The sequence below is a fragment of the Sinocyclocheilus anshuiensis genome, unplaced genomic scaffold (genome assembly GCF_001515605.1).
Source record: "Sinocyclocheilus anshuiensis isolate Anshui unplaced genomic scaffold, SAMN03320099.WGS_v1.1 scaffold335, whole genome shotgun sequence".
NCBI classification, from domain to species: Eukaryota; Metazoa; Chordata; class Actinopteri; order Cypriniformes; family Cyprinidae; genus Sinocyclocheilus; species Sinocyclocheilus anshuiensis.
The window spans coordinates 1,881,584-1,900,494 of NW_015548239.1; the positions used below are offsets into that span (position 1 = coordinate 1,881,584).

Genomic DNA, 18,911 nt, shown 5'->3' on the forward strand with positions numbered 1-18,911 from the left:
TAATGCTACATTTCTCCAAATTTGTTCCAATGAATAAACAAACTCATCTAAATCTTGAATGACCTGTCGGTGAGCACATTTTAAGCAAAATTTAAATTAAATTTTTCGGTTGAAAAATTACTTAAATATACAAATGCACAGGACAATAAACAGATCAATAAATAAACTTTAATTCTGTACATGAAGTATATACACACACACAGCAATATCACGATGCTGTACAATCAGCCAGCTTCATTTAGCTCAAATTAAAATATTATCAAAAGACCAGACAAGATGAGTTAAATATATAACTTATAAAGAGACAGAGATTATGTATCATTGAAATGGACAATACATGATGCCTATTCTTTCATGATTAGACTCAAATAAATAATAATTAAAAAAAAAGAATTTAAAATCTTTACTGTAATCATCTTTTCAGTCATACCTGCTGTAATGGTGTAGCAATACATATATCCGCTTCATTTAGCTTTTTAATATTCAAAATTCCAAAATTAAAATGTTTCTTTTCTAAAATGTCTTAATTAAAGAGAATTAGATGACATGTAGCACATATATGTTTGAGACATCATTAAAAACAAAGGTTTGTTCGCTGAAACCCTTGTCCACATGGTTTTATCACAGCCATGGAGTGTGTTTGATCAAGGAATGTCTATGTTCTGCTTTGAATTAGAAGCAACATCTGAAAACACTTAGAATCCTGACACAGCTGAGATCTGTTAATTCCTTCTCTGTTCTCAGAAGCATGAGTGGAAAATAACATTTTGGGAGTGCAAGTTAAATTAAACTAACTGTCAAATTCTGAAGTATTATGAATAACAAAAAAAAACACCTGCACATTTACTGGAAAGAATGGCTGAAAAAAAAAAAAAAAAGAACATTCATTACATAGCATAAGACAGGTATTGGATTTCATGGAAATATGTGAAGCATTAAATATGTTGTCTTTACAGTTAAGATATTTCAAAACAATGTGAGTTTTGATGCTATAGCGAATAGTTGATAGTGGAAAGTTCTGTGGTTTATGACCCCCTACACTAACATTCAATAAATTAAATATAGAAAACATGACACTGACATTCAGCAAGTAACGAAACACACATTCAGTGGCCCCAAGAAGTAATTGGACATTTAAGTTAGACATGAAAATTATTAGAAATCAAAATATCAAACCAAGTGGCATTTATTTTAAGGAAATACAAGTTTAGGTTTTAAATAATAACTAGCCCTGCATCTTGGGGGAAAAAAAAATCTGCTGATTTGCAAAAAAGGCCTCATACATGTGAAAACCAGCTGACGACTGAACAAATAGTTGTAAACCGGCTCAGAGGAAGATAGAAATCATGTTTTGTGGCAGTTTTTCTGGTAGTTAAGGGGTAATACAGGACTTCACCTTACAAATGGTTGTCGAAAAATGCTACAAAAAGCACATCACATTTTGTGAGAAAGTGTGATGTACTCGAGGAAAACAGGCACTATTTTTGGGTTCACCACCACAACTTAGTAAGCAACAAGTATTGGATTTCATTCAGCAAATATGATTGGTTGAAAAAATTGCTTAGAAAAGTAAGAAAAGCTCTGGCATCAACTGTTTGCAGATGGTTTATACATTTTTAGGTGCGACTTAAGATGTCCAAATACTCTTTGGAGTCACTGTACATTCTTCCATTGTCACTGAGGGAGACGGGTTAGAACAGGGCTGTTCTGATCCCTCCAGTGTCACCCTACAGGTGGATTCAAAGATCACTCAAAGATCATTGCCCTTTTCTTTAAACTAACCATCTCTTCTCTCTGTTCTTTCACTTCATATATTCTCCAGGACATCACAGGGCACGAATCCTCTCTTTTTCCCGCTGGCTACTCTGATGAAGCCATTGTGCTCATCCTCACCGCTGACACAAATCTGAAAGTGTGTCAATACAGCAGCATTATCAAGCTGTTTGTTGTGAGAATCCAAGTTAGAAATTATTTGAGGCTACAGCAAGTGTACTCACTTGTCCCTCCTTCAGGGTGATCTGCCCTTGCTCCTTATAGCCAATAAAGGTCCGGTTACATCTGAACACCCTGTCGCCTGCCCTCACCTGATGCGCAAAGGATGTTGGGAAATAACCTATTCTATCTTCAATCACACCCTGGAATTGTTAGTAATATAAACAAGAACAAATCTTCAAACTCACAGACACTCATCTTAAAATATACTGTTGATTTTGCAATAATTTTGACACAAATGTTGGTCTGTTTCTCACACAAAGCATCATACGGCATCAAACTTTGTACTGAAATACAGCACAAATATAGTGTAAAATACATATAGACCACTTCATTTATTTTTTATGGTGCTTTTGTGTCCTTTTTAAGCTTGAAAGCTTAAGTCCTCATAAATTTGTAATTGCTTGGACAGGAGCATTGAAAATGGTTTTCACATTTTCTCCTCTTGACTCAACTATAAGAATTTCTGTGAATTCAATTTTGAAATTGAATTCACAATTGAAAGGAATTGAAAGGAACCAACCAAATATCAAGCTGGCCATGTATTGTTGTTGAACTGCATTACAAATAATATGTGACCCTGGACCACAAAACCAGTCATAAAAGTCCATTTTTCGAAATTGAGATTTATGGATCATCTGAAAGCTGAATAAATAAGCTTTCCATTGATGTATGGTTTGTTAGGATAGGACAATATTTGGCCAAGATACAACTATTTGAAAATCTGGAATCTGAGGGTGCAAAAAAATCTAAATATTGAGAAAATTGCCTTTAAAGTTGTCTAAATGAAGTTCTTAGCAATGCATATTACTAATGAAAAATTAAGTTTTGAATTATTTACGGTAGGAAATTTACAAAATATCTTCATGGAAAATGATCTTTACTTAATATCCTAATGATTTTTGGCATAAAGGAAAAATCTATAATTTTGACCCATACAATGTATTTTTGACTATTGCTACAAATATACCCCAGCGACTTAAGACTGGTTTTGTGGTCCAGGGTCCCATATTATAGTACTATAAAATTATGAAAACAATGTACTTTTATGCATTTATTTTTATGTACTTGTAAATTACTATTTGCGAGCATCGTTGTTTTAAAATCATTAAATTAAGGCTGAAATACACTTTGCCCAGATTTTTCCCCTGATTTACAGTCTAGAGGAGTCAATGCTGGTTGCTGAAAGTCGGAGCCAGTCTGCAGACTTTCTAGCTTCAGACCAATTCCCTTTTTCCGTAGTTTGTCGTGTTCAGAATGACTTGAATATCTGGTAGTGTCGTTTAGAACATTCTCTAGTAAAATCTGTTCAGATTTTAAACACTGTGTAGTGTATTCCAGCCTTTAGTGATGCAGAACGTCACATTTGGAGAGAACAAGGTTTAACCATTTAAGTCTTTTTTTTTTTTCTTCCATCAAACATTCTGCAAATCTGTAATAATCTTACCTTCCACCAGTCATCATTGGAATCATCTGCCAGGATTATTCGATCTCCGGGTCTGCAGGGAGAAAGGAAGGAACACATTAGGACAAATTAAGATTCTTTTAATAGTAGGAAATGAATTTTGGAATTAATTTATGGTTGAAAGCTTTTGATGAGGCTGTTCTGAAATTTTGCGATAGCTTAATTCCATTACATGAGGCTGTATGAAACTGCACATGTAAGGGGGATTCAAAGTCAACAGTCCTCTGCAGTCTAAGCTTCCTGCTGAGGTTCTGAGAAACAGACCTGAACCAAAGGAAATAAAAAAGTGCTAAAGTGAGAATGACTGTAAAAAGAGATGCGGTGCAGTCAAATTCAGCCACAGCAGGGCAATAACACAGCGGTCACAATCAAAATACCAGACCAACCTTAATTTAACCTCTGGGAAATCCACAGGTTTATGGACTTTTAACTTTATAATGCTGTACATTTATAGTCCATGTTCAGCCTGTTATGAAGAACCTAACCAGCCTGAATTTACTGTAAGGAAGAGTTACACTGGTAAAATACAAACTGTGCACCATTCACTTTCATTCATTTATCATTATCTGTTATTTATAATTTATTACTAAAATCAGCCCATATTCGTAGCAAAAGCTGAAGTATTTTTGCAAGCTCAAAGCCCAGTGTGACTGCACCTTAATCACAAGGTCAGCATCTATTTGAACAAACATGTATTTAATAGCAGTGTTGGGAAGGTTACTTTGGAAATGTAATAGGTTACAGATTACAAGTTACCCTATTCAAAATGTAATAGTAGTGTAACTTTTTCAATTACTTTATTAATGTAACTGATTACTTTTGATTACTTTTTGATTACTTTTCTACATTTCTAATGAATGTTTATTTGCAACTGTTAATCATTTTCAAACATTTACACCATGCAGGGTTAACCTTACAGTAACGCCGTTACATGTAACTAGTTACTCCCCAACACTGTTTAATAGAAACAATATAAAAGCCGTCCCAAGTGAAAAACTGACAAGCTAAAACTAAAAAAAATTGCCTAATCAATATTCATGTTTATCCAAGAGTGCTTGTCAGTGTAGGTAAGCACACAGTATGTTTTCTGCATATTAAGTCAAATATTAGTATCTGCAGTTGATATCACAAAATAGATCAAAAGGAATAAAACAGCAGCTTGTGTCTATTTTAAAAAGCTATAAAATTCTTTCTTTATTCTTCTCACCTCATTTCTAGGTCTTGGTTGTCTTGGGGGGTAAATTCGAACAAAGCCACATAAGTATTGAGCTGCAGTGGGTCCCTCTTCAGCTCTCTGTTTGACTAGAGTTTAAACATAAAGGGACATAAACAAGCAGAGACTATTACAAATTGCATCACAAATCAACAGAAATTATGCTGAAAATGTGTGCGGGGGAGAGCAGGGCTAGTTGTTACTCTTTACTCCAGTTAATACTTCTCAGTCTGATATAAAGATAAATACAAGCCTTTGTGTAAAAAATAGAAATCAGAATTAAATTCTGAGTTTGGAGAATTACTTTTGATTTTATTGTTTCTGGGTTTTTTTTGTTTTTTATGTAATGCAATTAAAGGAAAATATTTAAAATAATAACATTATATATAGTTATAGTTAAATAAAGATTGATTCCACAATCCAAACATTACTGTGATTTAAATATTCTCTAAGGTGGGGGGTGTTACTTAAATTTGGACTTTTTCCACGAGCTCCTGGGAAATTGTGAGTGCAAGCAGGCACACACACACACACACACACACACACACTCAACTGGCCTAAGAATAGTTCAGATGTGATTAAATCCTGACTCAGAATCATGAGTGAATGAAGTGCATCTAGCTGCCGCATATCAATGTCAGAAAGAATCGACAACACAATTAGAATTATGACTAAGGTTCATTATAAAAAGCATGATTTTCCTCTGGCCTGAATTATCATGACCTCTGTGTCTCAAGCACTGGTGCTACACAGCAGAAATCTTTATTGTCACTTTAACTTTGTGTTCAATGAACTGTATGGTGCAAAAGTTCAATAGCTTCTTGGTAGTAATGATTTTAAGGTATGTGCCTATACTGACTGACCCACAGACACATGAAGATGGCTTAAAAACCATTATGAATCTCATAATAAAGTCTTTAAAGAGAGATGTAGTGATGCTTACAGGTGATTCTTCTGATTTCCTTTCAGCAATATGAAAATGTTCTGTTCCATTCTCCAGGGGCGTAAAAACTAAAACACACAACAAAAGAAAAATCAATGAGTAAAACCTGTTGATCATGAGCAAGCGAGTCATGGCAGAATAAACCTTGCTTGTTTTCTTTTCATTGAACAATGTTAAATTAATGATGCAGTTGTAGTGGGTCATTGTTCCGAGTGGTGGACTGATTACCCAAAAATACCACAGTTCCTCGGTCATGCTGGCACCTATGTTTGACCAGAGAATAAATATCTGCCTCTCTTCTCAGTGCACACAGTCATGGGCACATGAATTCACTGAAGCTGGGGTCAGTCTGTGATGAAGCGGAGGCCACGCTGATCAAGGCCATTCATCTCCCTGATACTATATCACAGTCTGGTACCGAGCTATCTAAAGCGTGATTGAGTGTGAAAAATGGGTCTGATCAGAAGCTGGCAGTTTGGAGTTAAAAGGGGGATTGTGGGATAGATGATCAGATTCACATGAGCAGTTTCTGTTGGGTCATTTTTTTCATTGGCGGGGTGATTTTAGGCATACTTCGACAATAAATAGTGCTTATAACTAAATAAATAAATAAATGAAATTTAGTAAGAAAACTGTAGAATTTAATTATTGAAAATATAATTATTTGATCTTATTATGATTATTTTTTAAATTTGTAATTTCTATCCTTATTTAGGACTTCGATTCCTCAAGAATGCTCAAAAAAATTTTTTTTAATTTTTAATTTTTAATTTTTTACATAACATGAACAGGGATTTTTTTTTTGTCACATGATAAATGATACACTTCATGTCTGCATGTTCTTACCGTTGTCACTGGGTTTCCTGGTGAGTTGAGCTCGACTGCTGTGGGCCGCCTTTTCTTCTGGTACCTGAACCACATCACTGGACTGAACAAGTGATAAAAACACATGAATTCTCTCACATACACGTCCTAAGAAATGTCTTTGTCTGTTAAACATGACAAGATTCATGTTAACTGCTTATTATTCAGAGACATTTACATCCATTAAGTAAGATACAAGCTTATTTTTCTCTTGCAAATAATTTGATTTATTTCATCCTGGCTTCATTCTGTCATGTTGTATGCTCTGTCTGTTCTCTCTCTTTCGTCTTATTCTCTCCCTTTTTTGGTTATATTTGCTTTAGAGAGGCATTATCTGAAGCTGACCATCACTTCCTTCCAGGGTGCATGTGTGCCTGTGTTTGTTTCAAGCAGTAAAACATTACAGATTAGATTCCCTTACAACCACAGTTAACTGCACATTAGATGGTTTAAACATTCACATTCACACAGAGCCATGACAAACTTGAGTACAACATTTTTTTAACTTTGTATTAAAGTATTAAAATTGAATATAAATGACAAGGACCAAATACGTTGCCACAAATAACATAATGATGACATTCCTATTTTATAACAGACTGCTGTTTACAGAAACTGCATCCCTATGATAATGCCTCTAATAGAAGAATAAAACTTCTTATGAAGAGAGGAAATAATGGACCTGAATTAAGACTCAAGCAGAGAGCATCTCAGGGACATTAAATTGAATCGTCTTAAGTGTTTTATTGAATTAATCATAATAATCATCACCATTTTTACCACAACTGCTTCACTCTCTGCACAAGCAGTCAAGTAGACACATTAAAATGCATTATCAATCTTTTTAAAAGCCTAAACTGAAGCAGATCGCCTGAACGTAAATGATGGATGCATGTTTACTATGATCAGTCAGTCTCACTCACACACACACACACACACACACTCACACACACACACACACACTCACACACACACTCACTCACACACTCACTCACTCACACACTCACTCACACACTCACACACACACGAGCATTACATCTATTCAAACTGTCATGTGCCCCACACACACACACACACAAACACACACACACACACACACGAGCATTACATCTATTCAAACTGTCATGTGCCCCTTCAGATAGAATTGTATGCAACTTCCAAAAAAAGCATTATTTGAATATTTAAAAATTCAGTTCACACAAACATTTGTTTACAGCACTTTTTAAAATTATATTTTAAATATTTTATTTAGAAACACCAATTGGAATAATGCACTTTTTAAAAAGGTCCAAAAAAAAAAAAAGGGATAGCACTGAACAAGTGTTTCTTACAGAGTTTCTCTGTGGTGACTCCGATCCACTGGTCCGCTTGGTCTTTTGTGCCAGAGAGGTTCCAAATCTCAGCGTCTCATACACCGGGTCAACTTTACTGCCACAGGCTAGGACAAAAGACATGTCAAAATACTACAAAATATCAGTGAACAAGATATTCAAAGCTGGTGATGCTATGGCATATTGTGCAGAAGTAAAAAAAATAAATAAAAATGAATGCTGCGTGTTGCTCACCAATAGGCATAACCTCCCTAATGCAGCCAAACTGTTCCTGAATCAGCAGAGGGGAGCTAGAGTAATGTCAAAATACTACAAAATATCAGTGAACAGGAATGATCAAGCTGGTGATGCTATGGCATATTGTGCAGAAGTAAAAAAAATAAATAAAAATGAATGCTGCGTGTTGCTCACCAATAGGCATAACCTCCCTAATGCAGCCAAACTGTTCCTGAATCAGCAGAGGGGAGCTAGAGTATCTCCGAAAACCTTTGGGCTGCAATCACACAAACAGGATCAGTAAATTGTATTATTTCATTAATCCACTTTTTTTATACACAGAATTTATTTTCATGGGCATGTTTTAACCTCAATGGGAGCATGTACAAAACAAATAAAAACACAATATCCATTTATGCTAAAGAAAATCAAATCAAAAACAGCAGTTATTCTCAACCTGAACAATTTTGCCTGTTTATTATCATGAAATAAAACCAACATCAAACACAAATGTAAATGTAAACAGATCACAAGTTATCATAACACACTAACACATACCCAGGGCATTTTTGTTGCTTTCAGTGGCTCTTTAGGCTTAAGATCTGGTTAATTTCTGCTACAGTCTCAGTTACCATGCTGAAATTTCAAGATGATTCTAAGTACTGAAACGAGTGAGAATCACACCCGAGTCAATATCACATGGATTTTAATGTGCTTTTTTTGGGCCATAATTTCCTACAGAGTAGGAGAGTTTGGCATTGTAACACTGTTAATACAGAGATGCAGTGTTTGAACTAATACATCAGAATAATTTCAAACTGGATGCTGCAGTTAATTGATTCAAAACTCTCATTTAATGATTCATTTGCATTATCACTCAAAAAGGTCTATGAAAGTCTCTGCATCTATTAAAATGCTTATATAGTTTGCAAATATTGCCATTTATTATGTGTTGTCATTAGGGCATATGAATGAAAATAATTAAACATCACTCTTCATTGTGTTCATTTTGAAGAAAAAAAGAACTGTGTGGAAAAAAATGCTGTGATTATGAAATGATGGTTTGGTTCCTGTGAGCTATTTAATAGCAAATACATATATTGAATATGTATCAGACACCATCAAACAACTGAAAAATACTGAGATATAAATGTATGTATTTCTCAGCCCTAGTATACACTAGTATATCCACAGATAAATGTCCCTAGTTGTGTTCTCACATAAGGTGTCCTGCTTTACTACTACATTAGCTGCTGTATTACCAGTATATATTTGATTCATGTCTGGTAAAATTGCGGTTTTGTCACGATTTAAAAGGTTAACAACACTTTAACGATTAATACAGTATCAGTCTGATCTTAATTTCCAATAAGACCACATAAATGACTGTTAATAAGGCAAATGATTTTATACCTGTAAGATATATTTACACTGAGATTCAGTGGTTCAATCAATAAAAACAAGCTCCTAAGGCTTAATTAGCATCCAGTACCACACACACACACACAGCCCTAAAGAAGAAGCTGGGCTCACTATGCCCTTATTTGTATTTGTTGTGTTGAGTTCAGGGCAGGGTGTCTATGCAATCAGCATTACAAATCTGCTTTGAAGACTTCTTCGTTAGCAACGACTGGGGTTGGGAACTAATTTAAGTACCACTCGAACCCAGAGACAAGCTCTCTAGTGCTACTACGTCACATTTCTCCAAGAGCTCACTGGGGAAGCATGTAAATAGACATGTTCAGTGCTGGATAAATGCATTTAACAAAAGTGCATGGTGTCTGGAAGCACCTTAAAATACCGAAGTGACACAACCGAAAAACTTCCATGTGATTAATTTTCTTAATCAACTAAAAGAACAATAACAGCTTGCACATAATGGGAGTTTTAATGGTTGACTAACAATAAGGACTCAGCTCATGTCATGCTGGTAGTAAAGCACTGTTCTCTGAAAAGCACTCGTAGCTCAAAGGTTCTCACTGATCAGACAAGCCAAGAGAAATAAACGGAGTTTAAAAATAGCAACTTGTACACTTTAGAGCAAAAGTGGAATTAGAGCCGAATCCTGTGGGGAGTTGTTCTCTTTTTAATCCTGACCCCCCACAGCTATATTTTCCATCTGTGAGAGCCCACTACATCATCAGAAGACTTGCGGTCTCAACCCACTAAACAGTCTGAAGCACAAGCACAGCATTTTTTTTCCACTTCCTGTGTTGATGATCTCATAGTATAGTATTAGAATCAAAAGTGCTGGGTTCTAAGAATAGAAAATGCTGGTCAAAGGCCATTCTACCCAGTTCTGTTGTGTTTTTCTTTTAAAAGTTGATTTTGTGGTGTGGTGTTTTTGTGAACAGTTGCTGGGTTAATTATCAATCAACAATTGTACTCATGTGATGTGCAAATATGTAATGTTTTTATTTGTCTCAATTCCTTTTAGAGAGCAGAATGGCTGAGATAATGCAGATACTGTATATATAATACAATTTAAAGAGGTCATGAAATGGAAAATCAAAATGTCCTTGATATTTACATACAGGTGCATCTCAATAAATTAGAATGTCGTGGAAAAGTTCATTTATTTCAGTAATTCAACTCAAATTGGTTATTCCACAATAAAAACACAGTGCAGGTTTCATACCTCAAAGCAAACTCCCAGTTTGAACATTTGAATTTTTGTTTTCCACCCTTTTGAAATGCCATCATTTGAAATCACCTCATTCGTGACATCACAATTTTCCTCTATACATCTTTTAACATGCAAATTAAGCTTTATTACAGCTCTGGCCATCATAAGCATTAAAATACACATCAGACAAGTTGTGGGGGAGGATGTGGATACAATGTGATGAAGTTCACCAATGTGTTTGGGCTAATTTTTTTTTTTTATAAATTAGTTCCTTTATTTAGCAAGGATACATTAAATTGTTTAAAAGTGACAGTAAAGATTTTTACTTTGTTACAAAATATTTTTTTTGGTCAAAAAAATACGGTTCTTATAAACTTTATCTATCAAAGAATCCTAAAAAATAAATGTATTCCAGTTTCCACAAAACAATTAAGCAGCACAAAGATAATAAAAATGTTTCTTGAGAATCAAATCAGCATATTAGAATGATTTCTGAAGGATCATGTAATACTGAAGAATAGCTGATGAAAATTCAGCTTTGCCATCACAGAAACAAATTTTAAAACAGTTTAAAAAAAATATATAAAATAAAAAAAAAAAACACGTACATACCCCAAACGTTTGAACGATAGTATGTGTGTGTGTGTGTGTATTAAGTATTAAGTTAAATTCTGCACATACATAAATATATCTTGATCCCATTACTAACCTAATCTATTATTTGTGCGATACTACCACAGCATTATGACTTATTCTACATGAGAATATGTTTTTGAGAAAGCTGAACTTGTTCTCCAGGTCACTCAATCATTCTCTGAGAAACCTGGCTCACTCCTGTATTTCACTGAAGCCATGGGAAAAGCAATGGAAATTTTAGCACTCCTTTCCCTTTTTGCCATTTTTTTCCGTGGGGGGGGGGGGGGGAGGGGTGTTTACATGATAGATGCATCTTGATATTCCGTATCAACTATCCCATCTTTCTTCTCTCTCACTTTTTCCAGTGCACACCAGAGAATCATTAACATTCATACTCGCACACAAATTCACGGAGGGAAAAGACAGACTGATGAATCACACCTTCAAATCACCAAAAATAACACAGTGAAGAGTAACATATCATAACACTCACACACTACAAATCTTCACCTACTGCCAGAAAGGAACACCAGGAAAGTGATATTGCGAATTTTATGTATGGACTTGGAAAAGTGTTTTCTCTTTACAACACTATCTCTTATGTCATATCTTAATAAGCCTCTTCATACGATAAACAAACATTGGCCAACCTGATCAACAAATGAACATAAACACTGAATACTCGTTTAGTTCCTCATTCAATTTCCAAGAGTAATCAAACATCAACAAAAACAAAGTGAGGGGAAAAACACTCCATTCACATAAAGTAAAAAATATCTCACCAATTTCCCCATGCATCTCTGCTGTCCAACTCGATCCAGGCACTTGTTGTGGATGCCCATCTTGCAGGCTTTGCACCGGAGGCCCAGCTTAGCATTTGTGCCTAGCAGTTGAGGTCACATTCAGTTAATATCAGGTTTAAAAGTCTTCTGAGAGCAAAGGTTATTTGTACAAAACAATGTTCTATTACTGCTAAACAACAGAAAGTGATCAATAAATACATGTCAGAGTTGGAAATTCCCACGTGCAGTTCTGCTGGGATTATTATCATCCACAATTATTTCTTAATTAGCAGTTTAACATGAAATTCCATATACTTCTGTTGGAAAACCTTATTGAAGGGTTAAAATATTATAACACTCTTAAAAATGAAGTTTCCAAAAGCACACTTTTTTTCTTAGTGTGACTTAGTTTTAGTTCTCTAAAGAATGTTTTCCCACTGAAAAGATCCTTTTGCGCAATGAAAAGGTTTCACGGATTTGGAAGGTTCTTCATGGAACCAAACATGCGAATGAAGAATTTATTTTTAAGAGTGTGGGGGTTCAGTTCTGCAAGTGTTCAGGTTGCTGGTCATCATTCTGGAGTACATTTCTTTTGCTTAAAAAGAACATCCCTTATAAGTGGATCATCAAATTATGACTTCACAGTCCTGGAAACACTTGCAGAATCCAAACGTATAGGTAGTACTGGAAACGGGAAAATGCAGGTGTTAATGCTAAGCTGAACAGAAGCAGCTGAAGACAAACGAAAGCAAAAAACAAATGTACAAGAAACCATCTAATATAACAGCACTCCGAATTCTCTAACAAGTATTTTAATCCTACTCCTATATTTGCTCATTTTCACAATTTGATATCACCACACCTGGTGCTCAGAACATGCATTCAGAGACAGTTTTATTGATTCAGACACTTTATGGAAGGACTTGGAGGAAGGAAGAACAAAGGAAAAACTATAGAAGGAACCTATACATGTATGCTTAGCCTGATATCAATATTTGTACGAAAAATTTGTGTTCGCTTGTAAGCAGAGAATGTAGATCTCCTCCACAGAAGTCACAATGTGCAAGCAGCAAAACTCTGAAGTTGTCAATAAAAATGCATACAAAATGTAAACAAAACAAATTCACCAAGGAAGAGCATGTTATAACATCCATTCTCTGCTTTTTCCAGTAACAATGTTCTTGTGCCAAAACAAATAATAATAAAAGCATTCTTTAATCCATAAATGCCTCCGACTCCTCCGATTATGATAACTCGGGGTGGTACAGATTTAAATATTAACATTAAAATTGCATTTATTTCTTACAGATAGTTGTGAAGGATTCATTATCCAAAATAAACAGCTTTTTCACCATGACAAATTATGCAACACCCTTTTGATGCATGCTTCTTTGGATGATCTTTGGGTAATGAAGAATTAATCAGGCCTAATTGCATTCAGAAATAAATAAAAAAAACTGCCTCTGTGCAGGATAAACAAACAGATTTTGTTGTGGTGAGACAATAAATACTAATTGCTGAAATTATAGTGTGTTAAAGTCACCTTTCCAGCTGCTTCCCAAGAGCGAGCAGCACTTTATTGAGAATAAAGCCACCTATTGGTAAAAGCCTCCACTATATCTAAGCACACAAAACAGATATTTTCATTAACTTTAAACCACCAGAACAAAGTAAACCATCATTTACAGTATATAACAACAGCATGCATAGCAAAGCTCTGGAAAACAGCACACACAGAATAACATCATATTCCTGACAGTAATGAGAAACAACAGAAAAAGAAAAAAAAACTATCCCATCACGGAATAAGGGTATTGATATTGACCGGTCTGGAGAAAAATTCTATTAAGCATCGGTCTGGAAAACATATGAGGAGCTACTTCATCATATGCATTTCCTGAGAGTGCTGAACAAGTCATTATGAGCGCAGAAGCAGGGAGATGGTGGGTTGGGGTTGGAGGTGGGTGAAGGGAGTTATCTATTTTCATTCGGTTTCTAAAGAGTTCAATTCATCTTCAAACAGAACAGACTTACCGAACACCTTGCCTGCTCCCCCTTGGCAAGCTAAAAAAATTACAGGAGAGAATCCCTATTGTATTACAATTATTCCTTATAATATAAAGATAAAATGGTGGTCAAACAAGGCAACATGGCATTAGTTACAGCTCATTCAAGGTTCGTAGATGTTGATTTTTCAAAACAAACCTGTATCTCTGAAAACTGCAATGCAATAGCCTTAAAATGACTGTTCACCCAAAAATCAAAATTGTCATCATTTGCACACCCTCATGTCATTCCTAAGCTGTATGACTTTCTTTTTATCTGTGGAACACAAAAGAAGATATTATGAAAAATGTTTTGACTAAGTGACTACAGGCCTGTGGCTCTAACGTCTGTCGTCATGAAGTCATTTGAAAAACTGGTGCTGGCCCACCTGAAGGACATTACTGGACCCTTGCTGGATCCTCTTCAATTTGCCTACAGAGCAAACAGGTCTGTGGACGATGCAGTCAACATGGGACTGCATTATGTTCTGCAACATCTAGACAGACCAGGGTCTTATGTAAGGATCCTGTTTGTGGACTTCAGCTCGGCCTTTAACACGATCATCCCAAACCTCCTCCTGCCCAAACTAACTCAGCTCTCCGTGCCCACCATCGGCCTCATTTAGGACGGTGATGAGTCTGCTTACAGACAAGAGGTTAAAGAGCTGGCTGTCTGGTGCGGTCTCAAAAACCTGGAGCTCAACACGCTCAAAATGGTGGAGATGATAGTGGACTTCAGGAGAAACCCCCCTGCTCTCCCCCCACTCACCATCATGGACAGCACTGTGACTGCAGTGGAGTCATTCAGGTTCCTGGGCACCACAATCTCTCAGGACCTAAAGTGGGACACTCACATTGACTCCATTGTGAAAAAGGCCCAGCAGAGATTGTACTTCCTTCGCCAGCTGAGGAAGTTCAACTTGCCACAGGAGCTGCTGAAACAGTTCTACTCTGCTATCACTGAATCCATCCTCTGCACTTCTATAACTGTCTGGTTCAGCTCAGCTACCAAATCTGACCTCAGAAGACTACAGAGGGTAGTGACTGCTGAGCGATTCATTGGTACAACCCTCCCTTCTCTTCAAGAACAGTACTCATCCAGAGTGAGCAAAAGGGCTCAAACAGGCCACAATGTTCTTCCTAACTTGCCGTCCTCTCAACTCATGGCCTTATTCATGCGGTCACGTTCCTAAAAGACCAATGTCATGCTGGGGAAATCTTTGGAAGGATTATAAACCACTTACTTGCAAAATGAAAATGTCAAGCAAAAACGTCCATCATTTCCAAGGACATATATCTGATCAAATATCCACAGATCTGTGCTGACGTCAAGTCGGAGCTCTGCTGTTTTTGATTAATAAAGGTAAAAAAAAAAAAAAAAGAGACATTTTGAGAAATAGCTTCTTTCATGTTCTGCAGAAGAAAAAGAAAATGAGTAAATGACAGAATTTACATTTTTGGGTGAAATATCCTTTTAACTACACACGATCAACGAGTAAAAATGAATATATTTCCTCACTGACTTTAAGTTAAAATTTTGTTTTGAATAATAAAATATGAATGTGAAATGATTAATAGGGTGAAAATATCAGGTCCCGCTGTTGTGAGAATGACTCTGTCACAAGGCTCATTTGCCCCTGTCTGCTACAACAAGCTGCTTCCAGCCATCCATCAATTAATCAAACATCACATGCTCGGTCCAGACATTTTCATGCCTCCCTGTGCTGATCACTTCAGCCTTTGGAAAAAAAAAATATTTAATGCATCTTTAATGTGTTTAATGATTGAGTATTTATGTGTTGAGTATTTTTTCTTGGGTTGAGTGGTGATACTGGGCAGAACAATCATAATGAAATTCTTCCTATTCTGAAAACAACATTGACTCACAGATCTAGTTCAGGCCAAGCTTCAGCAAAATGCCTGAAAGTAATATTAGAATATTTCGTCAAAGTCATAAAATGTTTGGTCTTCATTTTGGACTTGTGTGCCCTAAAGGAACAGAGGAAAATTATTTAATCTTTCAACAACACTTGCATGCAAGCTGCATGATATGTTATGTGGACTTAATTTCAGTGTTGTTAATGTCATCAGTTGCCCAATGGGATGGGAATCCACCCACACAGACAGCCAACCATATTCCATATGCTAAGCCTCCTTTTATAATTTGAAATACAGCATGGCTTCTGTGTCTTTAGAAATAGATGCCTCTGCTTTAGCCAAACATGAGAGAACATCAGCATGAAAAATGTTTCTCTCCGATCCTGAAAATGCTTTATAAATTGCTGACTGACATTTTGAAATGAGCTCAATATCAAGTATTAGTGATACAGAGCACACTTGTTAAATTTTCGTTCTGAATTAAATGCACAGTCAGTTCATGGTCAGTAAATATCTTTACAGCTGCACAACTGACCATTAAAACATTTACTAAATTGGGTGTTTAGTGGGCGTTTCTTCCATTTTGGCCTTTTAGAAGAGACATTTTACAAAAATATTCGGTAAGTAACCAACTTAAATGAAACTAACTTTAGTAAAACTAAAAATAATTGTTGGTTGTAATGGTTGTGATTTTTTTTTTATGTATATAAATAATGTTCACAAAATAAATACTGAAATGGTTTGTTTATTTTAAATATATATTGATTTCTATTTTATGATGGATTTCCATAGTTTAAGATTAAAAGTCTGGGTCAAGAGACAAGGGTAAAACAATAAAAACTACACATAAAAGGCGAAAAAAATAAAAAAGTTAAAAGTAAAAAATAAATAATCCAAAATAAATGGCATGATTAAAAAAGAAAACCTAAACTCTGGGTCATAAAAGTGGTCCAAGTTGAAGTAAGCAAGCAACCAAGTTAGTAAGTAAATAAATCAATAAATATGAAATAAATATACAAACTTTTAACCACAAATCTCCTTAACTCTGAACTGGAAACTAAACAACATAGCAACAGGTCAGATATCTGTATCTTTGGTTCAAATACCCCATTCACCGCACCACTGGCTATAACAAACGAGCATGGAAAACAAAGGCACGTGATGCTAAAAAAACCAGTTAATTCCGCTGTCCTGATATCTGATCCAAATGCAGAGATTTGGGTCCAACGACACATGGGCTCAATATTTAAATCAACCTGTAGAGATTTGGGTCAAACACAAGTGAACAGGTATCTGATCTACCTGTGGAGATTTGGGTCACACACAGGTGTCCTGACATCCGAGCCATATGCGGAGATTTCATTGTTTATTATTTAGTAATGACCCATTAGTCACAGCAGGAAATTGAGACTCGACACACACAAGCAGAAGAACTACAGCCTCAACTCACTATTTTTTCCAGACAGTTGGGTGAGATCTCATAGAATTCACCTTCCTGCATGGGAGTAATCATAATGCTGTGGGATAATGAACCGACAGATCATTCCTCATCTAATGCTGCATGAAGCTCAGGTTTCTCTACATTTAGTACAAAGCTTTGAAATGCATGATTTGGCCTCTTGATGTCCTTTTCATGAGGATGTGCCAGGATCGGATCTGGAGCCCTGCCCTCATTAGTGTGCTCTTCTGAGGGAGTGTTAGTGAGGTAAAGAGATGATGAGGCCTGACAGATCCATATGCCAGCCACAACCAGACACACACTTGCCCTCACTCACACACACACACTGTACATTCACATACAAAAACACAAAACACTACCGAGTATTCTATGTGTGTGTGTGTGTGTGTGTGTGTGTGTGTGTGTGTTCATCCTTGTGTTTTTCTTTTCAAACAGGTGGACATCTGGCCACCTTACCACACATACACAAATTGAAAGCGGAGCCACAGCCTGGTTGCCTTCTAGGATAAACCCACAAATACCCTAATGCGGACTTAGCTGATCACATTATGCTCTTAAACACCACACGTACTGCAAGTAGAGCTCTTTATCTTAAAACCACCTCACTGCTTCAAATTGAAGAATCAACTCATGATTTACATGATATAAAATCCAGTTTGGACAGATGACCTTCATGGGGACATCAATATGGGGCATGAAGCTTTCGATTGGCTGCAGTACACCTCAGTTTGATTTACTTCTGTCTCACTGGCCTTTCCAACGATAAAAATACATTTTGGTGAAAGGCTTTAAAAAAAAAAAAAAGCCAAACCTCATTTATCAAACATTTTCGAAAAATCAGGAAAGAGTTGAGAGGCTTAAAGATCCCATATAAAGTAGGGATGCACAGATACCACTTTTTCCAGTACTCGCCCGATACCGATACTTTTTTTTTGGTACTTGCCGATACCGATATTTTTATTGCATTTGTACATTTTTTAAATATTGGGTACAGAAACCAAAAGGGTATGTATAATGTTAGTTAGTTAACTTCATTTATCAAATAGATAGTCAAACCAAAATTTATTCAGACACCTTCAACATTTCTCACATTATCACAGTTTATTCGCTATAGTTTAGAAAATGGTAATAAAATATAACAAGAACTCAGAGTTAAACTGTGTCAGAACAAATTCAGCTTGATAATGTTAGATAATTTTGATAGAAAGGTATGTAATAGATTACAATCAACCAAAATAATTCAGACAGCTGTTAGTATGACAGTATTTACACAACTATCAATACTTAGTCGGGCAACCCTTAGCCTCAATGACAGCCTGTAGTCTCCTGGGCATGCTGTCATCCAGCTTCATGCAAACCTCAACTTCACCCGGTCTGAATAATTTTTGGACCCAAATTTGCATCAATTTTACTGGTAGTCCACTGTATGAAGAATTTTTGGGTATGATTTGTCACAGTTTA

The 18,911-nt window shown here is 35.9% G+C and overlaps 1 protein-coding gene across 1 annotated transcript in view; it reads right to left on the minus strand.

Moving 5' to 3' along the window:
• Nucleotides 1-227: 227 nt before the first annotated feature.
• LOC107654886 (SH3 and cysteine-rich domain-containing protein-like) overlaps nucleotides 228-18,911 on the minus strand; it is a 25,836-nt gene continuing 7,152 nt past the window's right edge. The window contains exons 3-12 of the mRNA XM_016442196.1: nucleotides 14,103-14,132; nucleotides 12,069-12,169; nucleotides 8,220-8,301; nucleotides 7,809-7,915; nucleotides 6,460-6,541; nucleotides 5,614-5,681; nucleotides 4,665-4,759; nucleotides 3,440-3,491; nucleotides 1,998-2,135; nucleotides 228-1,906 (exon numbers count right to left, since the gene is read on the minus strand). Coding sequence (XP_016297682.1) covers nucleotides 1,808-1,906; nucleotides 1,998-2,135; nucleotides 3,440-3,491; nucleotides 4,665-4,759; nucleotides 5,614-5,681; nucleotides 6,460-6,541; nucleotides 7,809-7,915; nucleotides 8,220-8,301; nucleotides 12,069-12,169; nucleotides 14,103-14,132 — 854 coding nt within the window. The 3' untranslated portion in view covers nucleotides 228-1,807. The remainder of the gene's footprint in view (nucleotides 1,907-1,997; nucleotides 2,136-3,439; nucleotides 3,492-4,664; nucleotides 4,760-5,613; nucleotides 5,682-6,459; nucleotides 6,542-7,808; nucleotides 7,916-8,219; nucleotides 8,302-12,068; nucleotides 12,170-14,102; nucleotides 14,133-18,911) is intronic.